The sequence below is a fragment of the Lycium ferocissimum genome, chromosome 10, assembly GCF_029784015.1.
Source record: "Lycium ferocissimum isolate CSIRO_LF1 chromosome 10, AGI_CSIRO_Lferr_CH_V1, whole genome shotgun sequence".
In the NCBI taxonomy this organism is placed as follows: domain Eukaryota; kingdom Viridiplantae; phylum Streptophyta; class Magnoliopsida; order Solanales; family Solanaceae; genus Lycium; species Lycium ferocissimum.
In genome coordinates this window covers 39,577,247-39,603,554 of record NC_081351.1, presented here as the reverse complement: position 1 = coordinate 39,603,554, position 26,308 = coordinate 39,577,247, and the positions used below count along the sequence as shown (strand labels likewise).

Below are 26,308 nucleotides of genomic sequence, written 5' to 3'. Positions count from 1 at the left end.
ATCTGGAGAGAGTACTTTAATTTATCTTTTTGTCTAAGAGTAAAATTAGAAAAAATTAATTAATTATGTCTTGATTTTCTAAAATAATACTTATTATGAGATTTTTTTTTAATTAAGGTGACATTTATTATGAGACGGATGTTATTACACATGGCCTGGTAGGTGGTAGCCCTCACTAGCAGTTTCATATAAATATCATTAGTTGATTCTCTTCCACTATCCACTCTCCTCACACATTTCTTCTTTAACAAAAAATAAAATAAAATGGCAGAGTCATCACCTATACGTTTGGGCATATTAGGCTGCGCTAACATAGCTCGCAAAGTATCACGCGCCATCACACTCGCTCCAAACGCTATTATCTGCGCAATCGGTAGCCGTTCGATCGAAAAAGCAACAGCTTATGCTAAAGAAAACAATTATCCATCAACGACGAAGATTTACGGGAGTTATGAGGCCGTTTTGGATGACCCTGAAGTTGATGCTGTTTACGTTCCACTTCCAACAAGCTTGCATTTAAAGTGGGCTGTATTGGCGGCCCAAAAGAAGAAACATGTTTTGCTGGAAAAGCCCGTTGCGCTAAACGTGAAGGAGCTGGATATGATACTGGAGGAGTGTGAATTGAATGGGGTGCAGTATATGGATGCTACTATGTGGATGCATCATCCTCGTACTGTTAAGATGAAGGAGTTTCTCGCTGATTCTCAGCGTTTCGGTCAACTCAAATCGGTAATCTTTTTTTTTTTTTTTTTTTTTTTTTTTTTAATTTGTTTCATTTGGACTACTTTAATTGTGTTTTGATTCGACGATAAAAACAATTATAGTGATCGGAAAAAATGGGGTCCAAATTTTACTGTTGCTAGTCCTTTTAATTTGGTGGGAAATACATAGAAGAGTCGTGAAAAATGATAAGGATTTTTTGGGGGTAATGAGGTGGATTAATTTTATTGGAGACGAAAAGGAAGTACTGTAAGAATTACTTAAATAACTATTTTTCAAAGTACCATATTTTTTTTGCTATTTTTTCTATTTTCCTTTGCTAACAAACAAATTAAGAGCTAATTAAAGCTCAAAATACTAATGTCATAAAATCCGAAAAATAGCACGTGAGACTGTTTTTTGGTAATTACCGATTTCATCTAAAGTGAAAATAACTAAGAGCTTGTTAAACGAAACCATATATATTTTTTTTGCTATTTTTTCTAGTAATTCCTTTGCTAATTAACAAATTAAGATTTAATTATCAAAATACTAATGTTTGTTACAATTTAATTACAGTGTAATTATAAGCGTGTTGTTTGGTTGCATATGTGTAATTACACAGTTAGTTTAATTTAAAAATAAAATTTAATTATAAAAATTTTAAAAATTAATATTTAAAAAATATGTGCATATATAAATGATATTAAATTATTTATTTAATAATAAATTGTTTCTTGAAAATATGTTAATTAATAATCATATATTGTAACTAATATTGTAAAAAATAATTGATATATAATTTCAAATTAATAACATTTTAATTGGTTATAAAACTTAAAAGCATACCTTTTTTGTGAGAACATCGTGGGATTGGATGTTTGAAAAAAAAAAGAATATTTATAAATATAATGCCATAACATTATTCAAATGTTTGACAATAATTCTATCAACTCGTAAGTAAAAATAAACAAAGATTTAATGCGAAATAACAAGTCAATAGTACTAAAGCATATATTTTTAAAATCGAAAATATAACCTAAATTCAAAATTTAAAAGAAAAAATTTAACATAATATTCTTATGTCAAATCCAACGTTACATAAGTAAGTTTCAACGTAACATAAGTAAATACTCTTATAATTCAAAAGAAAGGAAAAATATAAGTTTATAACCTCATTCACAACGAAATTCTGCTTTAATAACTTCACTCATTATATGCCAAGTTTGTTAATGACTCATTCTTTCTAATATTAAGAGATATAGTTTCAAATATTAGAATATTAACACGGTTATGCTAAATGAATAAAATAAAAAACTGAAAAAATACGAGCAATTACATGGAACCACAAGAGTAAAGGTTGAGAATGAGAAGGAAGGAAATGAAATATAAATACTATAAAAAGAAAAATATAAAAAATAAAAAATAAAAATAAAAAAGAAATTAAATAATAGAAATAAAAAATAATTAGAAAAAAAGAAATAAAATAAAATAAAAAAGAAATTAAATAATAGAAATAAAAAATAAATTAAAAAAGAAAAGAAATTAAAATAAAATTAAAAAGAGATAAACTAAAAAGTAACCCTGTAATTACAGGGTGTAATTACACCCAATTCTCAGCTCCCCCTTGAGAATTAGAGTGTAATTACACCCTCTCAATTACACCAAATTCCTACCTAACTGTGTAATTACCTGGTCAAACAAACAGGCCAAACTGTGTAATTATATTCAATTACACCCAATTCCAATTACCTGGGTGGCTTTCCAAACAGGCCCTAAAAGTGAGTGCAAAAGTAAATCTTGAAGCTTTTTCCTTTTCAAAGCATGTAAAAGCTACTCTGAATACCGATTAAATGCAAATGCCAACTTCAGGATCCGACCAAGAAAAGGCTAAATAATAACTGGGTATAGCATTTTTTTTTTTTCGGGTAATCTGTCAAATGTAAAGTTTTCACCCTCTATTTCTGTGGTAGAAGTGTTCAATATGCACATGCTCAAAGCTGTAATGTAGTATAGAGAAAGTATGACTCCCCTATAATATAATGTACTATACGTTTGGTTATATGATATCTCAACTCAAGGTTCGAGATGGAGACATTAGTGATTAAAAGAAAAAGAGAAGTGAGGTTCAACCTAAGGAAAAATATTTAGACGCTAAAATATGGTTAGAAGGAAAGAAGTTTAACAAAATTAGGTGTCTACAGAAAGGAAGCAGAATTGATACAGAATAATTTATTAGAGTTGCGAGAACCCAAGTGAAGGCTTCTGAGCTTACTGCCTTTTCCTACCCAGCTTCTGTTTGCTCTTTAATCCAACTATATATGGGCACTGACTCTTCCTGTAGGGATCCCTGAAGATGGTCTTATTTTTTATTAACAGGTGCACAGCACATTTGCTTATCTTGGTGACACAGAGTTTCTTAAGAATGACATTCGTGTAAAGCCTGATCTTGATGCTCTAGGTGCTCTAGGTGATGCTGGTTGGTACAGTATTCGTGCAATCTTGTGGACTACTGATTACGAATTGCCCAGAACAGTGACAGCTCTGCGTGATCCAGAATTTAATGAAGCTGGAGTTATCCTATCTTGTGGCGCTTCTTTGAGTTGGGAAGATGGAAAGGTGGCAACTTTCTATTGTTCGTTTTTAACCAATTTGGCCATGGATATCATTGCTAGTGGATCCAAAGGACACTTTCGGGTCCATGACTTCGTAATTCCGTTTCAAGAAAATGTTGCTCCATTTTATACGGTGGAAGGTTCAAGGTTTGGTGAACTTTCTACATCGATTCATCCTGAACCAACTGAGCAAAAAGTCGGCACAGATCTTCCTCAAGAGGCTCTCATGGTAAAGGAGTTCTCTAACCTGGTTGCAAGTATCAAAGGGGGAGGCTCTAAACCAGAGAAGAAGTGGCCAACAATTAGTAGAAAGACACAACTTGTGGTTGATGCTGTCAAGGCATCAATTGACAAGGGTTTTCAGCCTGTTGAGGTTGCCTATTAGCTTGTCTGTTATTATGTTCTCTACGAAATAGAATGCTACGTTGTTGTATGTTGTTGTATCTGAATGCTGTATTAGTGTTTTGGCTGTTGTATTTCTGAATAAAGGCGATGTTGGCTTCTTCCAATATTGTAATCTCAGTTTGTTGACAGTGTATCAAACTTGTATCGAGTCTTTAGAATGGTTGCTATTTACTAGTAATATGCACCACACAAGACTTGGAAAAAATATAATCTAGTGGTGAAGACCTTATCCAACTTGTACTCTTCTTTGCGTTCAATTTGGATAATTTACTAATTCTGTAGTTTGATCTCGAGGTACTTGCTCTTTTCTTTTCTTTTTCTTTTTTCTTTCTTTTTTGCCCCCTTCTTATTATTTTTCTTTTTATAATTGGATCACCAATAACATCACAAGATAAATGTGTGGCTGGCTTCGTAAGAAAAAATGATGGTCGCATAACTAATACAATATTTGGTTGGGCATAAAAGATAATTGATCATAAAATTATGCGAGAATCTATGTACTATTATTTTATACGAGATATAATGTGAAGTATGAACATATGTATTACAATGGGGAGATTAAACAATTTAAAGACAAAAACACCTCTTAAAATTAAATAACAAATACTCTATATAAAATCTCTTCTTTATTATCGTTTCAAATATTTTCTTTATTATTAATCTCTGTATAAACAATCCCTAAACTCTAAGCTTTTCTATAGTTAGCGAGCACTTAAAAGGAGTAAGAAGAAGATAGAAATAATAAACAGACAAGCTGTATAAAAAGACTTACTAATTGAAGTTCGCCTAGAATTGGGAACGAGAAGTATGAGCGAACCTGCCCTCACATGCATGGGAATTGGGAAGTCTTCTTTTTTTATGACTTTCAACTGTTCAATTACTTAATATTTAAAGACTTTAATAACGGTTCTTGATAAATAATATTAGAAGCATATAAAAAAGTGCTACAACAGATTAAAATATGGTATTAGCGGACGAACTAGATCACTGTACCTATACAAACAAATTTTTGTGAATCTCAAAAACCATTCAACTGACCATGAGTAGGTGAATCATTTTCTTTTTTCACAAATCATAGGTAGGTGGATGGTGAAGGAGATACTTAGAAACTCGAATTACTTGTTCCATATCAACTCAATATATAGTAAAGTGTTTCTATTAGACATTTTCAAATATACATTGTATAGATAAGTTAATTACTTAAAATATGTCATCTCCTTTAATAATACAAATTAGTCTCGCCAAAAGTTTCATTAATTGATGCTTGAGAACACATGCAAATGTTTTTCAAAAATTGAAACGGAAAGTGTCTAACAAAAACACTTGTTGTGTTCAAGTCACGTTTAAGATTCTATTAATATATTAAAGCCATTGCATTACTTCAGTGTTCAGTCATCACTTTGCCAAAACTTATTTGAACTCACTGCGCCACCGTAGAAAAAGATGGCTGAGCAGTCACCGGAACCGGTGCGTTTCGGCATATTAGGTTGCGCTAACATAGCTCGAAAAGTATCACGCGCCATCACAGTCGCTCCAAACGCCACTATCTCCGCCATAGGCAGCCGTACGATCGAAAAAGCAACAGCCTTTGCTAAAGAAAACAATTATCCATCAACAACGAAAATTTACGGGAGTTATGAGGCCGTTTTGGATGACCAGGAAGTTGATGCTGTTTACGTTCCTCTTCCTACAAGCCTGCATTTAAAGTGGGCTGTGTTGGCAGCCCAAAAGAAGAAGCATGTTTTGCTGGAAAAGCCTGTTGCGTTAAACGTGAAGGAGTTGGATGTGATACTGGAGGAGTGTGAATTGAATGGGGTGCAGTACATGGATGCTACTATGTGGATGCATCATCCTCGTACTATTAAGATGAAGGAATTCATGTCTGATTCTCAACGCTTTGGAACTCTCAAATCGGTATATTTTCTGTTTTTTTGTTAACTACTGATATACTGCTCTGTATCGTTTGGACTACTTTTCTTTTGATTTTATGATCAACTTTGAACTTTTTTTTTTTTTTTTTTTGCTAATTTGAAAATAAAAATAAAAAGGTGGTAGTGAATAGTTACTATTGTTGGAAAGGCGGGGAACAGAGGAATATGGCCTATGATGAACTATTTAGGGAGTAAAAATTTGCTAGATTACTGCAATTTGTTAATTCTGTTAGATGTTTTATCTTCCTCTAACATTATATTCTACACATGCTTCTTTGTAGTAGTTTCACCCTCTCGCTGCTTTCAAGTTCTTGGTTACAGCGAAAATGTCCAATTTGGATGTAAGTTGTATTGTAAGCCTAAAGTGAATTGCAAGCTATGGCCTTGTGTTTTGGACTAAGGGCCATTGGACTTTTTAATTATAGATTCTCAAATTTGATGTAGCGGTATAAAACACAAAGTTCAAGTGGTTAACTTATCTAATGTAATGTGCACTAGAGAGCATGCATATGAGTTTCTTCAAAATTTGGATTGGAAGTGTATAATGGAAACACTTTATCATGTGATCAATTAAAATAATTAAGTCATAGTTTGAGTGTCTAAATGAAATTTATAGACAAGTTTAAGGGGCTGTCGTCTGTCGATGGATGTGTGGGGTGACAATGCTTTGTTTTATGCCTACCTACCTAATTGGTGGCATATTCCAAATTAACTTCAAGATTCTAGTGCGTTCTGTAGAATTGATGCAAAAAAATGTAAGAGTTAAATGGGAGTTGCGAGAACCCAAATGAAAGCTTATGATCTTGCTACCTTTCCCTACCAACATCTCTTTCCTCTTTAATCCAAGTATGGACTTGAATTTCCAGTTTGGATCCCTGAAGATGATCTTCTGTTATATTAACAGGTACACAGCACTTTTACCTTTCTTGCCCCCACTGAGTTTCTTAAGAATAACATTCGTGTGAAGCCCGATCTTGATGCTCTAGGCGCTCTAGGTGATGCTGGTTGGTACAGTATTCGAGCTATTTTGTGGGCTACTGATTACGAACTGCCCAAAACAGTAACAGCTCTGCGCGATCCAGAATTAAATGAAGCTGGAGTTATCCTATCTTGTGGCGCTTCTTTGAGTTGGAAAGATGGAAGGGTAGCAACTTTTCATTGTTCATTTCTAACCAATATGTCCATGGATATCGTTGTTAGTGGAACCACGGGAAACCTGCGGGTCCATGACTTTGTAATTCCGTTTCAAGAAAATGTTGCTCCATTTTACACGGTGGAAGGTTCGAAGTTTGGTGAACTTCTGCTAGCGATTTATCCTGCACCAAGTGAGCAAGAAGTCAGCACAGATCTTTCTCAAGAGGCTCTCATGGTAGAGGAGTTCTCTAACCTTGTTGAAAGTGTCAGAGGGCAAGGTTGTAAACCAGAGAACAAGTGGCCAATAATTAGTAGAAAGACACAACTTGTGGTGGATGCTGTCAAAGCATCAATTGAGAAAGGTTTTGAGCCTGTTGAGGTTGTCTATTAGTTGCTGCTTTGTCATATTCTCTGTTTATTGTATCTGAATGAATGTTGTATTCACTGTATTAGACCACGTGTCTCTTAATAAAGGCCTCATCTGGCTTCCTCATTCGTAATCTCTGTTTTTACCAGGTAATGATACCCAAGCCTAAGCCTAGAAGAACGTCGAGTTCATTAGATTAAAAGGCTCTGTTCCATTAAGATCTTTATTTTAGATCTGAAAATAAACGAGAAAATAGGGAGTAAAGAATTATGTTCATCCATTTCCCCGTTTACATAAAATCCCATATCTGCCAAACAATCTTCCACCACCATTTCTGAACTGTGAACTGTAGATCAAAATCAGCTTGGCACATGACGTGATTTAATTGGACAACATACTAGGAAACATATGTGAAACAAAGCCAAAAAACAGATTTCATGTATTAGTATATACAACCGATAAACTACGAAAAAAACAAAAATATACACTGATAGCATCGACTCTCACTTATTTAAAGGCGCTACATACACACATTATAAACTTACACACACTATTCTACATACACACATTATAAACTTACACACACTATTAACAAGGAAAGCAAAGCCAAACTAGTAATACTACACACTACTCCAAACCCAAGTCCAAGTAATCTAAGCAATATCTATGGACTTCACATTTTTTGGAACCTCTTGTGTTTCCTTCTTGGGCACATTCACAGTTAAAACTCCATGCTCAAGCCCACAACTGATGCCTTCCACATTGGCATTTTCAGGCAGCCGGAATCTTCTACGGAAGCTGCCACGGCTGCGCTCCACGTGGTGCCACTTGTCAGTGCCTTGTTCTTCTTCTTTTACTCTTTCACCACTTATCTCCAGTATGTTATCATCCTCAATCTGCACCTTCAGGTCTTCCTTCTTCACCCCTGCCGTTTAAGAAGCCACAACGAATATAAATATTATTTCAATGAGTACCTACTTCAGCATTTGAAATTCAAGAAAAATATATAAATACTCATTACATAAATACTTACTTGAAAGAAGTGCTCTTATATACCGTCTCAATTTAGGTGAGATTTTTCACTTTTGCGAGAATTATCTAAAATGTGAACTTTAACATACATTCTAAATGTGTTTTTTCATACATTATACACTTTGTTCAACTGACCCTTTATAATAAAAAGTATTAAGTAAATTAGAACATCATAAGTTGGGGTACAGGAAGGCGGAAGCACTAATTTTCATAAATCTTCAGTTTCCCTCCCCCCCCCCACAATATATTGGAGTCCAAACACAAACTTCATGAAAATTACTTTTTCTATGTTGAACTTCAAGGAATTTTTTTATTGTTTCTTAGAAAAACAAAAAAAAACACAAGTAAAATGTTAAATATTACACGTCCTCTCAAAATCACACTACAAGTATAACAAAACTAACTCACTCAAGAGCATCATCAACTACGTAGTTCGTAGTACAACAATTCTTTTAGTACGCAGAAAGAAACAAAAGAAGAAGAAGTATGAAGAGATAGGATGGTTAACCAGGAAGATCAACACGAAAAACATGAGCTTTATCAGTTTCACACCAATCAACACTAGTATGGGCAAAGGCAGAAACATCATCATCCCCACCACCACTACGCCTCAAGCCCAATCCACCTCCAAAGCCCACATCAAAAGGATCCCATAAATCAGAAGAAAATGGGCTGCCCCAATCTCCACCTCCACGTCGACGTCCACCACCCATCCATGGTCCTACTGATGAAGCCATAATATTTTCACAATTACACCACCAATTTCTTACTAGCACTTTGTTGTATATTCTGAAATGGCTTACATATATATACTAATGCATATATTTGTGTGTTTTGAAGGTATGTCTACGTTTTGCTGTCACTTGTAATATGTGTTGGTTGCTTCTGTCTTAGCCACGTTTACTTCATTATGACACGTATATACGTTAAGGATGAACACGAACAAAGTTTTAACGTTATTCATAACTTGGCATGTTGCATAATTCTAGCTTTCGAGAATAAGTTTTGAACAGATGAGCAGAGCAAGTGACAGCTCTTGAAGTCCAAGTAAGAGAAGCAAAAAAGAAAAAGAAAGTACATGTTTGTTTTTAAAATCACAGTTAGGACCTTAGCAGGATTTATTTTGGAGAATAGGTCCAAGATATTTCACATTTTTGGCACTTTGGATCAACATTGTTTTATATCTTTTATGTGGAGCATTAATTATCCATATGTTTTTAACAAAGTGGTGCAAACTTCTGGCTGGTATTTAACTGAGACAACCTCACGTGAGGTTTAATATTTGCTCAGCAAAGGAAAAATCATCACTTTGTTAAACAAGAAACAGAAAAAATTCATTCTTCTCCTAAATTATCAAGACTCCAATGTACAAATTTGTCAAATCAAAGTAGGAAAGGGGTAAAGAGATTTTAATAAATAAATTGCAATAATGGAATATCGAGGAATCTTTTGAGTTCATTATTCATGAAGGCTAGAGCCAAGTGTAATGCAAGCATGGTATGTTACTTTACAGAAATGTTTTCCATTTTTTACAGCATTGTTCCTAACAATGGGTCAATGCTCACAATGGCTAGCTTCTTGATCATGCAACAATACAATATTGATAAGATTATGATATGCGATTCTGATTTTAAAGATATTTTAATTGAGAAGAAACAAAGAAAGAAAGTTGATCCTTGGTCTTACAAGAGAGGAAGCAAGTATAAGGGCATGAATTTGGACAAAACCGGTGAGTCGAATGTCAGATTAGTCTTTGTTACAAATCTAATGAAAGTTCGGTTTGGAATTAAAGTACATGACTATTCGAGTTCCACATAAATATAAAGGATTATTTTAAGTCAAAGTAAAAAACAACAGAACCATTTGGACTTTTTCTCATTGATTTTAGTGTTCGGGTATAAAATGATGAAGCTTAATACTCCATGTTTTTTTTTTTGAAATTGGTAACTGTATCTATATTTCATCCTGATCAAAACAGTACATAGGTTGTACTGAACCATATTTACAAAGGTATTCCTACTTTCTGAGATCCTACTCCTACATTGAATCTAATACATCAATGATGGAGACTGTATCATTGGAATAGACCTGATTACACCAAAAACATAATAACATAATACAATTCATCTTGATTTTCTGCATACTATGTTCTACATTTTCATCCACCAAATGCTTGCAGGGACAATTCCCCATCTACCTCGGTTCTTTGCTTGCAACCCTGCTTCCTCCCAGCTGTGGAGTGCCTCTGTAATCCTTCCAGGCATAGTCCAAGATATACCCTTAAGATTTAAGAATAATCTCCATAGTTGTCCTGTTAATACTCCTTCATGTTTCACCTTGTCAAAGTTGCATTCCGCGTCACCAAGATTAGCAAGAACATTTAAATGATTGAATCGCTAGAATCTGGGATTCCCATGAATTTGTAAAAGCTTTATCGGCACAAAAAAAAAAAAAAAAAAAAAAAAAACCACCAGATTGTTCATCATTAAATTTCTAGGCACGTAACTGATCAGAAGATAAAGCTTTGCATATTTAAACCTCTGCACTATACTGTAAGTTTCCATATAGTTACAACATGACAAGAAGGTAGGAAGAGGACATTTTGCCTTTACAGCTATACAAAAAAACTCGTCCCACCACCACCCTCACCCCCTCCGAAAGCAGAAAAAATAAAGCTCAAGCCAAGCAAAGCTGTACTGTCTTGTCATCCGGTGAGGAGATGGATTGCGAGGATGTGATTTACCAAGCTTCTGCTATCATCTGTACACTTATCTGAGCCAAAAGGCCAAGAAAGGTATTATGTACACGTATATCCCTCTCGGGGTTTTGACACGTAAAATTTGGCAACCTATTCCCTCGAGTGTTGCATAAGTTCGAACCACTGCGTTTTGAAAAACCATGATCATGATTAGTACTTAGTTATCGACAATAATCAGAACTCGTAAAACAAATCTCGAATTGAAAGAGAGCAATTGCCAGTTGTAGTATAGTCACCTGTCTTAACAAATCAGCAAGCGTCCTGGGAAGTGCTTCAATGTTTTTGAGCACAACATAGTAAGGGAATGGGAATGAATCCAAATACTTCGAAAGCTTAACTTCTCCACCCTGAAAGGTAGCTTCCTGGAAAAAAGGGTGAAAGAATCAATCATGCTGGGAAACTTTCTTACTTCAAGATCCATGAAAAGTAATAAGATCGAGGACCTAATGCAAAAAAGAAAAAAAAATCAGTGGTTACCTCAAGGTCCAATATGGATTTCTGTAGGCTATCCACCACAAGAAACGCGACCATTCGCTTTTTGCTCAGGAGATCTCTGACATAGCGTTTCATGTTCTCCTACAATAAAAGTAAAAATAAAATGAGTAAACAATATTGTGATAGATATCAACTTCATCGACACTTCACCAAAGAAATTTACCTTCTCATGAAACCAGCCATCAGCAATTATCAGAACGAGCTGCTCTAGCGGATTGTGCCCAGATGGTAGCCGTGCATTAGCAGCCGCGACATTAAGCATGTCATTCAAGTACTTCAAAAGATCAACCATGGGTTCCTCCGCTATTGTGTTCTCTTGCTTAAAGGTCAAACTAGAGATCATCTGTATATAAACATCAGAATATGTCGGATCACCTTTTATCAAAAGGACCCAAGACAATAACTGGGACAGATTGGAAGAAGCATGTGTGAGAATATAGACGAACCTTAATACCAGCCTCTCCAGTGAATGACTGATCAAAATCATGCAATATGCGAATGTTCCCCTTCTTACCAAAGCTTGCAACTGACAGCTGTCCTATTTCTAACTGAGACATCGCACGGCAAACAGTCACCAATGCTTCAATGGCTAAACTTCCACAACCACTCTCAGACATGCTGCGGGAATCGTCCACAGCAATTACCACTTGATAGTTCCGTTTGTTAGGTCGAGTTCTCCTTAGCCATATCTTATCTTTACGGTAATGACTTGCGATATATGGAATTACCTGGCAATAGATAGTACAAGATTAGAATATTATCCTCTCCATTAAAAAGGAAACATCAGTCACTGAAGATTACCTTCTTCATGTTAATTCTCTTCCCGGTCTTGTAATCTCCCTGGAGCTTGCTAGCTAAAGTTGGTTCCATTACCAAACGCAACTGTTCAGCCAACTCCTGAGACAACCTCGTCGTTCGAAGTTCATAGTTTTTCCAGAGAGTTGCAGCATTCTTTCTCATCTCATTGGATACCTCCTCAAGGTTACGGGCCTTGCCCAGGTCGTCATCACCTACCGACAGCTCGCTAAGCCGATTAATGTCCTCCGACAAAAAGGTCCTCTTCACTGACACCAAACTCTGGGACAAACTGGGGATACCGGTATCATCTCTAATATCAACTTCAGATGGTGATTCCTGTTGCTCCTCAGTGTTCATTATCTCCGATCCCTCGCCCTTGTCATTGCTGAAATTTAATGCAGAATTACTGACAGTATGTGCTTCAGACAGCTGTGTCTCAATCTCCATTTCAGAAATGTCATCTTCTCTCTCTGTAGTTACAGTTTCTCTTTCAAGATCGTTTCCATGTACATTTTTGTCTACTTGATCAGCAGTTGCTGGCCCAAGCGCTTGAGCTGTTCCCTTTTCAAATTCAGCAGTATACGAATATTCATTTGCATCTTCAGCAGCCAATTCATCTGGAGCTTCGTTCTCCTGGAGGTCAAGGGAGACTTTGACTCTATCTTTCCACCCCTCAAGGGCATCACCCACACTACGACAAGGGTTTGGCTGAATCCTTTGATGTGATGAATCAACTGGAGGTAAAGGATTCTCAGGTTGATCCCTGCCCAGCTTTTGTCCATTTGAAGAGTCAGAAGCCATGATTTCAACCATAGAGGCATCAGGCAAACCTCTCATGGGAGCAAGGTCATGCTGAAGTCCGCCAACATCAGATCCCTTCGCTTCAGGAGCTGCATCTTTTAAATTTGCTTGATTATATTCACCTCTAGGCTCAGACGCAGACACACCGGTTGGGACATTATCACCCACAAATTGAGAAGTGTCCGACTGCAGCATCTCCCCATTTTGTGCTGTTGGTTCCTTTTTTGTGTCATTTGCATGATCACCTTCTTCACCAGCTCCTCCAGAATTTTCATCCAACAGCTCAGGGTCCGCTTCATCAAAAGCTGCATCTGAATCAGCTTTTTCACCTCCCTCATTATTTTCATCAGCAGGGTTGCCTTGCTGGTCCAAATCATCTTCCACCATCGGTTCAGCACTCTCTGGTTCATCCATATTACAATCATCTTCAGGACCTTGATCATGCTCGTCAAGCTTCAATCCAGTAGGATCTGCATATGCATCCTCTTTGTCCATATTTATGTCTTCCATCCCTTCGCAGGTTTCATCATTTCCATTTTCATCAGCTTGCTCCTCTGATTTGTCAAGATCGAGTCCTCCAGCTTCATCATCAGCTGAAGCAGCATCATCTTTTGCTCGAAGCTCTCTGTCAATACCGCTGTCTCTTACTGATGGTCCATTCTCGTACTTTTCATCCATGGTACTAGGATTATCCTCACCTTTGTCCCATAGTTTCTCATCAACTGCTTCACCCTGATTACCAGTTTCCCCCATAGCAGATTCCAGTTCTTCATTTTCTTCATTGCCTTCTTCATCATCCGCAGAATCCTCACTTACACTAAAGGTATCAGCAACAAAATCTTGCTCCATCTCAATTCCTTTGTCAGTTTTACTTGGAGCGTCACCAAGATTGCTTTCTTCATCTCTCTAAAAAAACAGAACCGAGAAGGTGTGAACCATACCATTACTTTTATTGTAAATTAAAGAGAAACAGATTGGAAGAGAAAAATGAAAGCAAAAGATAACTTGTATGCTTGTCATATCTTACATCAGCAGAAGTGCCAATGAGCTGATCTTCATCATTTATCTGATCGCTGACATCGTTCATTCCACTACCCTGACCCATACCTGTTCCACTTTTATCTTGAATTAAATCCTGGTTGGCATCATCTGTGTCCTCTTCTTTTGTACCAAAACCTTTGGCAAATAGTGAAGCAAAAATGTTTGCCAGCACATGGGTCATCATAGATAGCTGTCAAAATAATTGAGAAAAGTTTACAAATACTGATTTGTGAAACAAAGTAGCTATAGAGACAAAACTAGGCTTCCGACATACAGTCTTCGCTAATGTCTTCTAGTCCAGAAAGTGTGTGAACCAGTGTGCCACGAACTGATTTTACTATTAAACTAGTCTAGCTGCTTAATAAGCTCTCTCTCTCTCTCTCTCTCTCTCTCTCTCTCTCTCTCTTGATAAATAAATTCAATCCCACTTGGTCAAAACTCAGCCTAGCTTATCTTACATAACAGAGGAACTTCCCATTTCCAAAAGTCCTTTTTGCTCCACTTATATACTAAGTTCCCACAAACATGGGATACATTATACAGTAACAAGTCCTTTATCTTACTACCTGCACACTATACCATCTATACTTTACTACCTTGAGCATGATAGAATCTATTTCTTAGTTCAAGTTAACTGTGTTTCTTATTGCTCTCAGTACCCACTACTCACAAGGATTTCTTATAGCAAAACGAGAAATGCATACCCTAAGGTTGCTGCAGTTTAATGAAGACCTGTTTTTGACTGCATCTAATCTTAACATAAACATTGATTGAATACCTTGGATCCTACATCAACCAGTCAATCTACCAAGGAAGTTGAAATTCGACCAGGTCACCAAATTACACTATTTTTTTTTTTTTTAAATGGGGCAAAATAATAAGTCTAGTAAAAGAAGAGAGTGAGTGTGTGTGTTTGGGGGGGTTGTGTGGTTGGGGGGTGGCTGGGAGCAATGTCAGCATTAAAGAACGAATACATAAATTTTAGAAGGGAGCTAAGGGAGTAAAATTGATCGGAAGAAGCATTCATATATGGACCTTAAGCACACATCACCATATAACCAGAAGCAGGATAGGACAATCACGCCAAACTCACCATTCTATGCATGATAAGAAAATCATGCAGAAGACCATCACCGAAGGCAATGATCACATCCAACAATGAATACAGATTTTCTACATGTGCTCTGACATCCGAATAGGAATTCGCATTTATGGCGCTGTAATGGTTCAATAACTCTCCCTGAATAAAAATGAGAGAAAATCAGAATTGGAAGCTGGTATTTATACCTGACAGATAAAATGAATAAGACCATACATTTTTCTTTTCTTTTTGAAATGGTAAAGGTTAATGAATAAGATCATATATCACTTACTCCAAGATTAATAGTCTTCACTAATTGATCACTAAGGTCTGATTGTAGATGCCTTGTTGCGGACTCGAGGAGAATTTTCCATGCATTGATATTCACATCATCAGACGGAGCACGGCCATTCTTCAAAGGGACAAGACCATTCAAAGTGTCTATGATAGCTCTATATGTATTCTCCAAGGCGTCACAAAATTCAGCTTGAATTGCAGTGATATCTCCTGTATAGTGGATGGAATCTTGGGCCCTCTCTTCAAACGTGTTTCTTGATTCAAACTGATTATGTATGAACTTGGTCTGAAATGGTTAAAAGTTCCGATTATTGGAAAGCATTTTGTAGCCAATAATATATGCAACTATATTCTAAATATCCCAATTAAACACTTCAAAATCATTTGATGACTTGTCAGCAAAATCAGGTTAAAGTTCTCGAACTATTTAGAAGTTACTGCCAGTAAAGCATAGAGCATTGTGAGACCTTGTCAAATATCTTCTCAAAGTTTCCAAGCAGGATATCCTTAACAGTTGCTCCAATTCCGTCTTGCCTATGGAAAGCACGAAAGTCAACCTCAAATTCGTTGGCTAAAGCAAAATTCTTATATACCAACTGCTCCATGTCCTTCGTGATGGCAATACGATGCAATGGAGTTTCTTCCGTTCTTCCAACTCCATGAAAGACAATAAGATGACCATCCAACAAATCCTGCCATAAATTCCCATAACTAGTTAATGCAACTGACATTTGAATAGTATGTCTGAGTGTACGAAGTTCTAGAACGTACAGAAATCTATTTGAAAATAGGGACAAATTAAAGAGTATTTAAACCTTAGATTCCTGAACGATGGCCAAATGTTTTTCAATGAAAAGGCGAATCTGCATTGCACTGTCTTTAACACTTGGACAAGTATTCAAATGGCAATCTTCGACAGTTTGTACAAACAAGCGCTCTTCATACAACATAGCGTACAAGTTATCAAAGAGTTGCTGCAAAATTTTAAATTAAACTTTTAATTACCCATCAAAATGAGGGGGGAGAGAGAGAGAGAGAGAGAGAGAGAGAGAGGAAATTCAATTCAGACAAAGAAGTTAGCCTACCTTTTGTTGCCATAGACACTTGTATATGCTGTCCTGATTTTTGGCGAATGGCTGATCATGTGTCGCATTCGTGAGAGGGATATTACCAGAAGATAAGTTTGCCAAAGGCAACAACAATTCTTTCAAACATTTGAGACGCTGAGAAAAAGCATATGCGACCTCCCGTTGCTCTTGTTGAATGCTAGTGAGGTGGTCAATGTAAGATCCTGACTTGTTAACCTGTATTTCAAGAAAGTAAGATTATAACCAAGAAAGAAGTACAAATGCTAAAATAAAAACAACCCAAAGTAAATAAATAATTGAATGAGCAAGTAAAACTAATATAAGACGGAATTGACTCAGTAAATGGGGTTCATCAATCAACAACTCAACTATGGCTCAGTCCAAAGTCGTTGGAATCGGCTTTATGGATACTCTGTATCCATTACTCTACTTAGGTGTTTCAGCAGTCAGGATTATTAAATTTAATCAACCAAGAGGTAGAATTGACATGCTAAACTAATATTTTTTTTTAGTAACATAAGTTAACATATGTTACCTGCTCAAGAGTAAAATCCTTATGGAAACTCAGGCAAATTTGCTGCAAAACATGCACTGAGTTGATGCTCTTAAAATAGTACAGGTTAGCCGTTTTCCATTTGGTTTCCAAACTTTCATCTAGTGAACTTTGGAGCTGTCCGCGACTAACTTCAGAATCTTTAGAGGCCGGTGGACCTTGTGTTAGCAGCAGATGCCGAACATCATAAGACGGCTGGAGGAACCAGCACATTAATATATTGACTCTCCATTGCTCCTGTACACAAATAAAAAGGACATCAGAATAAAAGCTAGAAGAGATCAGAAGCTGGAAATGATAAATTACAAGGAAAAATTTAAGTCCAAATGAATACTTGGGATGTAGAAATGATGGCGATAAGGGCAGGAACATATTATCGGAAGACCATGGACTAAATTATATTTACCTCCATAAACAAGGCTCTGTGCTTCGTTAGACCACGGCTGTCCAAGAGCTTCAGAAACTCTGAGAATACTCTTCTCTTCCCCATTTTCTTGCTTGCATCCGCCCAAACATCAACATAGTCTCTAGCAGTAACACATACTTCCTCAATTGTTTGCCTGAGTTGCTTCCACTCATCCAGATATAACAGGCATGAAGACTTGAAGCCCTGACCATCCTTGATGACACTTGCAACCCCTGATTGATTTTGAATTATGCAACTTTCAGTATCTTCAACAACATGAAAAAGGGAATGATATGACACTCAAAAGGAAAAGAAGATAATTAACCTTTTACGACCCTAGACAGATCAGTATCTCTCGATACGTCGAGGTGCAAACCTTGTACAGCATTCTCTACTTTCTTCCACCAATCAGAAAACCATGAAGGGCTGTGGTTGAAAAGCAGGAAGTTAATAAGACTTCAAGGAAACTAACTAAAAGACATCAACAAGGAGACAATACCACCTGTCCGCATTTGACTGCTTCTGATCTAGGACAATATTTAGAAGAGCCCTGCTCCTTTCAAAAGAATCCAAGGGACTAGGTTCATCAATACTTTGGGGATTTATCCCACTTCGTTTTGCTTCTTGGTTGATAAAAAGCATAACAGGTTGCTGCAGCAGGTCCTACATAAATAAATCAAAATGTATGAGAAAAGCTGAAACAAATATTTACATAAAGATAAACTATTTCAATTGGCAAAGAATGCAACAGGTATCACTATAATGTTAAAATAATTTGAATTGACAATTGTATTCCATGTTCACAAGCTCAAAAATAAACTTTCCTTAAAAAACGCAAGAAAATTAGAAAGTTAAGTTTGGTTATATCAAAGCATAGCAGAACACTGACATCATAATCTGCCCCAAAGGTAGATTCTAAAGAGCAAGATGGCAAAGTACAAACTCAGAGTAATGGGTGCTTAATTAAATGTACAAGTAGAAAAGTAGGAAAGAGAGGCAATAAGAGCAAGACAGAACACCTGAGTTAACTATTAAATTTTCCAGATGCACAAGGAAATTATCAGGCAAAAGCTACCTAAACTGAAGCCAGAAGGGACACGCCTAACGTGGATTTCACTTATTCCAGTCCCAATAGTGCAGCAATAAATGGAGAGACAACAAATCAACTTTCAGATGAGTCAATAAAATAGTATGACTCACAGTGTATTTTTGCATGATCTTTCTGAGCTTCTGCCTGGTTCTCCTGGAGCTTTCTATGCTTAAGTAATCTTCAAGGCGTTCCCATCTGCATAGCTTAACAAGCTCATTTACCTCCGCCTCAATTTTCTTTCTATTAGTTCCAATGTGCTCCAAAATCCTTGCCCAAGAAAAAGACAGAAAAGAAAAATTAGAATAAACAAGAAATATCACTTTAAATAGACATGATGGAAAAGAGACTGAAGTGGATTATCAACTTCTATAACGGGGCAGTAGAGAACTCACATTGGCAAGAATTGCGCATAGAAGCCAAAGCTGTTGTAGAGGATTTTAACACTTTCTTCCAGAAAAAGGCTGCACAATTTTTCTCCAATCAGCATTTTCAACTATTTATACACACAGAAGTACAGAGTTCGTGCAAGATTATCATGTTTCATTATGCCACGTAGTGGCTTGAAATTACAGAATCGAAGCACGTTCACATACATAAAAGAGAATTTTATCTCTACCTTGAATAGGTTCCGTTCCTTAAACCAGTACTTATATGCCCATGAAAAGCGACCAGCAGCTGAAGGCGCTTCTTAAACTCACCAATGCTGGACATCTCAATAAACTCCTTCAGGCTGAATGTTTGACAAGCATTAGCGACGAAAATGTATTAAATTTTAGGAGAAAACCAAGAGTGTACATGCCTTCTAATTGTAGATAGGTTGTACTCATCAGTATCAGCACACTGCTCACGTCGAAGAACTGAATATAGTGGGAACCACAACTGCATTTTGAGGATAAAATCAACAAATGATACCAGGAAAAAGTGATCCAACAACATAAACTGCAAATTCTTCAATTTTATAGCATCCAAAAGACACTGCAACTGTGGAAAGAAACACAGATGTGCGGATAGAAAGACCATAAGCCCACCAAGAAGTCTACTACAGATGAGTAAAACTTCATTTGTTTATAAGCACCGTCACATGCTTTGAGCTAATGGTTAAATCAAAATCAAATATGTTTAAGCCACCAAGTAACTTAATAAGAAGTCCTCTGATAACACCGACACTACACAGACAAAAGAAATTCAAATCGAGGATACAGCTTATGCATCTAAGTTGGCGAGGGGGAGAGGTGATTATCATCTACTTGGCATGGAAAACCGTTTACCTCAACATTTGATTTCTATAGAATTCTGATTATGTGGCACTTTGCTTTGAGCTAATGGTTAAATCAAAATTAAATATGTTTAAGCCACCAAGTAACTTAATAAGAAGTCCTCTGATAACACCAACACTATACAGACAAAAGAAATTCAAATCGAGCATACAGCTTATGCATCTAAGTTGGCGAGGGGGAGAGGTGATTATCATCTACTTGGCATGGAAAACCGTTTACCTCAACATTTGATTTCTATAGAATTCTGATTATGTGGCACTTCACCGGTGCCACATGAAATTGTTGAAATTCCCAACTCCTAGTTATCAAAAAATGCAGACCACAAGTAACATCGGTGTCAAAAACTAGTCTCATGGTTGCCACTTAACCCTTTTTTTTGGATAAAGGTAACGTTGCCACTTAACCCTTTTGGAAGATGCAATAGAACTTACTGTCACATCTTTGACAAGAGCTAGCAGATAATAGTCATAGATATTGAAACAAGTCTCCAAGAATTTCATTGATAACTTAAAGTCATAGGACAATATCATATTGTTTTTACTCCATTGATTGACTGTTACATCACCCATCCAAGAGAATAGTATTGGCTACTTCACTCTAATATTAATAATTCTATGAGATAAGTTGAAGGGGAGCCTTGGCGTAACTGGTAAAGTTGCTGCCATGTGACCAGGAGGTCACGGATTCGAGCCGTGGAAACAGCCTCTTGCAGAAATGCAAGGTAAGGCGCGTACAATAGACCCTTGTGGTCCGGCCCTTCCCCGGACCCCGCGCATAGCGGGAGCTTAATGCACCGGGCTGCCCTTTTTTATCGTAGAATTCAAATTCAGGAGTGTCCACAACCTTCCAATATCGTAACCTATAAGTCCATGCAAATTCTACCCAAGGTTATCAACTTATCTCATAGAATTATTTTCATCAGAAGCGCATACTGAAGTTTGGATGGCATTATACTGTGGAAGTGACTAGTTTCTGTTATATGCATTGTTAGTCTGGCAGACCTGAGTTAAAAACAATATATTGTGGAAATCACCAGATTTCATAATAGCCTTAAGATGTAGCTTTTTCACTTGACCTGCATAACATAAATTTCACTGGACTCGCAGCTCACATCATTATCATGACTTACTCTGCACAGTTGTGACAACAAGCTTTTGGTTTACCAGCAACATTTCATACCAGCAGTTCAAGTGCTCTGAAGTCTTTCAGAGAGAAAGAGCCAAAGCAGAAATCATGCATGGTGGGAGGCTGGTTGAGTAAAAAAGAAAGCAAAAAATTGAAAAAGAAGTTACCTTCCCCGCATTCTTCTCAAACTGATCTTCAACTTCATCAAGCAGAGCAGGACAGGATTCAAATTCCAACTTATACCATGAGGACACCAGAGCAAATATGGGGTCCAAATAATCTATGGAAACAGACATTTTAAAATAGGCAGAAAGATTATAGAGAGGTATAAAGCTAAAGTACGATACAACATCATCAGATGGTTATCAAAAAAAGGCTTTGTAAATTACCAGACAATGGAAATTTTGCTACAGTTTCCTGTAACATACGAACTCTGCTAAGCAGAAACTCTAAGCTGGAGAGTGCCTTCAAAGGAAGAAAGAAACAATGAGAATTTGACCAGCAATTCACAAGACATCATGAGCATGCAAGTAAAAGATAACCAAAATAACACCCCAAAAGAGAAGAATAGAGGGGCAGACGATGAAGAGAGAGAATGAACATATCAATTTTTTTCTCCACCTTAATATGAAAACCCATTCTCCAAAACTAAAAAATGATAGTACAATACACTACCTTAGCCAATGGGGTGCTAAGAGGCATAGCCAAGATCATTGCAATTATATCCAAGATTCTCTGAAGAGCATATTCATCCCGTTCTTCCAAAAGTAGAGTAATTCTCTGTTTAAGAGATGCTAATGGATCCACCATTTTAGCCAACATAGAGAAATTTGGTTCCTAATACATCATTCAGAAGAACATTTTTGAAGTGAATGTCCTGATAAGGTGTAACAAAAGGAGGGGAAAGAAGCAGACGCATTTTAAAGAAAGTATGAAATCAACAATCAAAACCTTGTAAAAATTGTATCTAAGGGTTGACTTATTTGATGAACAGAACTTCGTTTCATGCTCTAAGCATAGGCGAAGTAAGTGTTCTGGTGCAATTTTCGCGTCCAAAGAGGAAGATGATAAACCTTCTAGATCTGCAAACATAAAGATGCCACAGAGCTTAGCCAATTTCCCATTATAATGACAATCAAAGCATACAGAATAACCATTGCCCAGGTTTTTACCTTTAATCATTTTTGTTCCCAGCGAGTAAGAGTCAGTAAAGGAAGACAATCTGCTCGCATCAGATACATGGAAACGTCCAGGCTGAATTCAAACACCATGATCAGTATTTAACCATAAAAATACTGATCAACAACTTTTACCCAGTATATAATGGATACAGAGAAACAAAAACAAAAAGAATAGCATTTTACAAACGCAAGTGTGTGCATTTCTAAGGAAGAGAAAGAGAACATACATTTTGTGGTCAACAGCTTTTCCCCAGTATGTAATGGATACAGAGAAACAAAAACAAAAAGAATAGCATTTTACAAATACGTGTCTGCAATTCTAAGGACATCCTATAGGTGCCTAATTGAGCTTCTGATGCAAATAGAAATATCTAAATAATTTATGCCATGCCCCGTAAGGAAGTTCAGAGATTAAAACTTAGCACATAGCGAGTAAGGCTGAAATAAGAAAACAGCAAGGAGCAGGTCTTCATTAAACTTCATCTAGCTTAATAATTTAGGTCAATAGGAAAGGAAACATTAGCTCTACCTTATTCTAAATGTTTTGGACTACTGAAAGAAACGAGCTAATCCTTTTTGAAATAGGAAAAGATGGTACAGAATGAATAGGCATTAGACATAAGATTAGAACTTCCTGCATGAGCGTTAGTTTCAAGCATGACAATAAAAGTGAATTCAATTACTGAACGGCAATGTATCAACCAAATATCTGAGAGTTTGATAGCTCGTGTACTATTGTAACATTGAAATATCTGAAGGTTTGATAGCTCTCAAACAAATAGTGTCATCTTGGATTCATAAAATAATTCCTCGCGTTGAGACGGACAAGAACCATATCATGTTCAGTCATACAGGCAGAATACACTTATTGACTTCCCCATGGTTAAGACACATACTTCCAAATAGCTATATAACATACCATAAAGGAAAGTGGGGAACAATTATATGAAATTGTAGTGCAGGGCATCTATGATGATATTAAGACTAATACGAAGGAGTGCTAATAAATCAAAAGGCACTAATTATCAGTCAGGTAAAGTTGCATCTACATGCTTGAAGAGAGATACCTCATCGTCGAATCAGAACCTAACATGTCACAGACAATGAAATGATTCCACATCCACATAAAAATGCAACAAATGAACTCTAGCTCCTTAGTAATTTAATATTTATATATTCTAAAGACAAACTTTGTCCAGCTTAAAGCTTCCCTCTCTGATACATTGAAAGACGATACATACAAGTAGCATACTTACAGATTGATAAATATCGGTCGAGCCGAATAACTCATTGTGAACGTGGATCATGTCGTTCAAACTGGAGTCTTCTATATAGTTCCAATCGTCCATGACAGCTTCTGGTTCTTCATCAGAATTCTGCTATATGGATAGAGACACATTAAGACTGATAATCAAATGAAAAGAGATACAGTAGAGCAAAGATCCATGACTGGATGCATAAAAGCAAGAAAGCAGCAGTGTATGCGTACTTTCTCAGAAGACTCTTCTCTAGAGTGGAACTCTTGCCATTCTGAGAAACTTTCGTTTGAAGTTGAACTACCAAGAGTTGATATGTCAATCTCAAGAATGTTATCTATCTTGAATGCACGTGGTTTGAACTTAAATTGTTGAGCTCTATTCTCTTCTGTTGTTCTGACTTGAAGTTTCATTTGCATCCAGTTGCTTGCTAACTCATCAAATATCCTATCCGTTAGCTGAAAAAATATCAAATTATGTTCATATGATGTTGGGATAAAAAATACAAAGCACAAACATCCAACAATCAGCAACAAGCGTCCTCACCTTAAAGGAGGGCGTATCCATGAAGTGGGCATCAACAACAGAATGCAACACGCGAACCAGAACATTCTGATACATTGCAGTTCTCAGTTGCAAGGATGACACCTGTCAAAATTGGAAGTGTAACGCAATGAGCATAGCATGAGAAGCCGAAAGAAGAAGACATTACAAAAAAATTCCCGTTATAAGATACACTCAGTCACAAGAATAAAAAAGAGTCACATACCTTACTATCAGTATTGACTCTCCGTTGATGGTTGACAAGATTATCCAGTAAATTTAAATCTAGAGCGGAGATGCTTGTTGGAACTTCAATATCATAGCACAAAAGCTCAGTGCACTTCTTGTCAGCATTAAAAGAAACAAATTTTTCTGCACACCCCCTTGGGAATCTCACAAAGCCATAAACCGCAGCCTTTCGACCATAGCAGAAAAAGTATTAAAAGAAATTACAAATGAAAATAAAGTTCAATGGAAAAGAATTGAAAAGCATTTATCAAAAAAGAAAGAAGAGAAAAGAAATGAAAGACAATACCATAACAGATTCCATATCAAACTTCCCTAGTTCCTCCAGATACTTTTCACTCAAGGCACCGGAAAAAGCCAGTGACAATCCCAATTTTATTTCATATATAGCCGTCTGGACTGGCTGAACTACATCCATATATGAGGAGTATTCATTTGATAACTTCTCTATGACTTTTGTAGCCGTATGCTGCAATATGAACTCAGTGTATGACATTGTACAATAAATTGCTATTCCAACACAGCCTCATCCAATCAATTGAAATAGATTAGAGTAAACAAGATTATTTTTTTCCCACTGAAAACATGTGTAGGAAACATAACAAAACAAATAGAAAACAATAGACGATTATCTACTTCAGGAACAAGCATTACCTGCCAGTTGCAGACTTCGCCAGATATCTCTTCCACACTTATGCTTTTAAAATTCTGCGTCCAATCAACAGCAGTCATAACTTCTTTGACGACAGTCTCAAAGAAGCTGTTGCATTCTGCCATCATTCCCTTGAATTTCTCAGGTTCAGAGCGGAAAACAATCTGATAGAAGGCACACTAAATCCATCAGGCATGAATATATCTAGACCACGTAAAATCATGTTTCCAAGAAATGATAAAGATTCATTAGAACTACTTGCTCATATATATACACTACCAAACAACCAGCAGAAAAAATAAATGTGTAACTTTGTTAGAGTGTCCCGCATTGGTTAAGGGAATGCCTGTTGAGACTTTATATGGTCTTGGACAATTCTTACCTCAGGAGCTAGTTTTTGGTGTTGAAATAGGCCACTGGGTCCATTTTCTAAAATTGGTCCCAGAGCCAAACTTATTTTAATCACTCTAGAATGTTCAAGCAATTTTAGATAATTCAAAGAACTCTAGAATGAGAATTCTAGAAATGTAGTTTTAGAGAAAGATTGTTGGGAGCATTCTGGAAGAGCGTAGTAAATACCCCTCAGTAGATGCTTGCATTACCCCTTATAAATAGAGGTGGCCATTTGAGTTGAGAAAACAAGAGAAAGCAAGAAGTAGGTGATCAAGTGGGATCAGTGAGAAATAAAAAACAGCGACAACGAAAGTTGCTAGAGAGTGAGTGAAAAAAAAAATTGAGTGTAAAGAATTGTAAGACTGAAGCTGGTCATTAGTTTGAAATAAAAAGATTCAAGCTGTGAACAACCAATTATGTTCAACAATATTCAACAGTCCCGAGCCTACATAAAGGGAATGATGGTTGTAGGTGGACAACAAACGCAAAACTAGTAAAGTTATGATGACCCCAAACTGTTGAATATTGGAATGCATTGTTCTTATTGTAAATGTGAAATATTCTGCCTACTGAATGTGTTCGGGTCACCAAACACTGTAAATTAAGGCACAAGGACCAGGGGTAAGTGCGGATAGATACTCATTTTTACCCCTTTTATCCCTTTATCAGTCGCCAAATACTTAACTTACCTTAGACAAGATGCTGTATGGAAAGTTGCAAGCAGGTGAAAACTACACACACAACAATTGATAAGAACAAACTGAAATAATTAAGGAAGTTCCTAACCTTGCTTTGCAGTTTTTTCCTCTCAGCATGGAGATCTTCCAACAACATAGATCTATCTCTATCCTGTTCCCTCAACTGGAAAGATCCAGCCAAATGGACACAATCACTGCGTACCTGGATGTCGAAACAATAAAATATACAGATATATTAAGGCATACTACTGGCACACTATTTTTAGAATGTAATCCATCCCATATAATGAGGGATCAAAATAAACCTGCATTCTTATTTACGTAAAACATTTAAGTTTAAGATCTA

The 26,308-nt window shown here is 36.5% G+C and overlaps 4 protein-coding genes across 7 annotated transcripts in view; 2 read left to right on the top strand and 2 right to left on the bottom strand.

Annotated features, from left to right (window-relative positions):
• The first annotated feature begins 212 nt into the window (after positions 1-212).
• On the top strand, positions 213-4,012 carry LOC132033813 (uncharacterized oxidoreductase At4g09670-like). The gene is made up of 2 exons (XM_059423907.1): positions 213-729; positions 3,079-4,012. The coding sequence occupies exons 1-2, from the start codon at positions 265-267 to the stop codon at positions 3,697-3,699; spliced, it is 1,086 nt and encodes a 361-aa protein (XP_059279890.1). The 5' UTR covers positions 213-264; the 3' UTR covers positions 3,700-4,012.
• A 1,129-nt stretch (positions 4,013-5,141) lies between these two features.
• On the top strand, positions 5,142-7,557 carry LOC132033811 (uncharacterized oxidoreductase At4g09670-like). The gene is made up of 2 exons (XM_059423905.1): positions 5,142-5,633; positions 6,555-7,557. The coding sequence occupies exons 1-2, from the start codon at positions 5,163-5,165 to the stop codon at positions 7,173-7,175; spliced, it is 1,092 nt and encodes a 363-aa protein (XP_059279888.1). The 5' UTR covers positions 5,142-5,162; the 3' UTR covers positions 7,176-7,557.
• Positions 7,558-7,562: 5 nt separating this feature from the next.
• On the bottom strand, positions 7,563-8,984 carry LOC132033812 (16.9 kDa class I heat shock protein 1-like). 2 transcript variants are annotated; one of them, XR_009408875.1, is made up of 3 exons: positions 8,692-8,984; positions 7,734-8,076; positions 7,563-7,701 (listed from the first exon to the last, which is right to left on the bottom strand). XR_009408875.1 is itself a non-coding variant. In XM_059423906.1 (2 exons), exons 1-2 carry the CDS (start codon positions 8,918-8,920, stop codon positions 7,805-7,807), a joined length of 501 nt encoding a protein of 166 aa, XP_059279889.1. In that variant the 5' UTR covers positions 8,921-8,984; the 3' UTR covers positions 7,563-7,804. The 2 variants fall into 2 exon arrangements, 1 of the variants encoding a protein (XP_059279889.1); XM_059423906.1 differs by having other exon boundaries at positions 7,563-8,076.
• A 1,647-nt stretch (positions 8,985-10,631) lies between these two features.
• The window catches only part of LOC132033810 (midasin), a 48,732-nt gene continuing 33,055 nt past the window's right edge, over positions 10,632-26,308 (bottom strand). For 2 of the 3 annotated variants that reach the window (XM_059423902.1, XM_059423904.1), the window contains exons 46-77: positions 26,051-26,164; positions 24,874-25,035; positions 24,509-24,688; positions 24,200-24,388; positions 23,977-24,078; positions 23,664-23,888; positions 23,431-23,553; positions 22,166-22,247; positions 21,945-22,075; positions 21,669-21,830; positions 21,383-21,458; positions 21,161-21,273; positions 19,391-19,470; positions 19,208-19,321; positions 18,984-19,052; positions 18,702-18,858; positions 18,004-18,164; positions 17,827-17,927; positions 17,502-17,734; positions 17,078-17,332; positions 16,540-16,758; positions 16,270-16,428; positions 15,922-16,146; positions 15,450-15,740; positions 15,170-15,316; positions 14,063-14,266; positions 12,238-13,941; positions 11,883-12,164; positions 11,600-11,779; positions 11,419-11,517; positions 11,178-11,303; positions 10,632-11,064 (exon numbers count right to left, since the gene is read on the bottom strand). In XM_059423902.1, coding sequence (XP_059279885.1) covers positions 11,032-11,064; positions 11,178-11,303; positions 11,419-11,517; positions 11,600-11,779; positions 11,883-12,164; positions 12,238-13,941; positions 14,063-14,266; positions 15,170-15,316; positions 15,450-15,740; positions 15,922-16,146; positions 16,270-16,428; positions 16,540-16,758; positions 17,078-17,332; positions 17,502-17,734; positions 17,827-17,927; positions 18,004-18,164; positions 18,702-18,858; positions 18,984-19,052; positions 19,208-19,321; positions 19,391-19,470; positions 21,161-21,273; positions 21,383-21,458; positions 21,669-21,830; positions 21,945-22,075; positions 22,166-22,247; positions 23,431-23,553; positions 23,664-23,888; positions 23,977-24,078; positions 24,200-24,388; positions 24,509-24,688; positions 24,874-25,035; positions 26,051-26,164 — 6,498 coding nt within the window. In that variant the 3' untranslated portion in view covers positions 10,632-11,031. The remainder of the gene's footprint in view (positions 11,065-11,177; positions 11,304-11,418; positions 11,518-11,599; positions 11,780-11,882; positions 12,165-12,237; positions 13,942-14,062; positions 14,267-15,169; positions 15,317-15,449; positions 15,741-15,921; positions 16,147-16,269; positions 16,429-16,539; positions 16,759-17,077; positions 17,333-17,501; positions 17,735-17,826; positions 17,928-18,003; positions 18,165-18,701; positions 18,859-18,983; positions 19,053-19,207; positions 19,322-19,390; positions 19,471-21,160; positions 21,274-21,382; positions 21,459-21,668; positions 21,831-21,944; positions 22,076-22,165; positions 22,248-23,430; positions 23,554-23,663; positions 23,889-23,976; positions 24,079-24,199; positions 24,389-24,508; positions 24,689-24,873; positions 25,036-26,050; positions 26,165-26,308) is intronic. The other variant, XM_059423903.1, reaches the window with a different exon arrangement.

What these genes read in the sequence shown, in the direction of transcription:
- LOC132033811 (XM_059423905.1), top strand. Translation starts at nt 5,163, where the DNA reads ATGGCTGAGCAGTCACCGGAACCGGTGCGTTTCGGCATATTAGGTTGC. An exon ending in GCTTTGGAACTCTCAAATCG is followed by an intron (nt 5,634 to 6,554) that starts GTATATTTTCTG and finishes TTATATTAACAG; the next exon opens with GTACACAGCACTTTTACCTT.
- LOC132033812 (XM_059423906.1), bottom strand. Translation starts at nt 8,920, where the DNA reads ATGGCTTCATCAGTAGGACCATGGATGGGTGGTGGACGTCGACGTGGA. An exon ending in TTTTCGTGTTGATCTTCCTG is followed by an intron (nt 8,077 to 8,691) that starts GTTAACCATCCT and finishes CTTAAACGGCAG; the next exon opens with GGGTGAAGAAGGAAGACCTG.
- LOC132033813 (XM_059423907.1), top strand. Translation starts at nt 265, where the DNA reads ATGGCAGAGTCATCACCTATACGTTTGGGCATATTAGGCTGCGCTAAC. An exon ending in GTTTCGGTCAACTCAAATCG is followed by an intron (nt 730 to 3,078) that starts GTAATCTTTTTT and finishes TTTTATTAACAG; the next exon opens with GTGCACAGCACATTTGCTTA.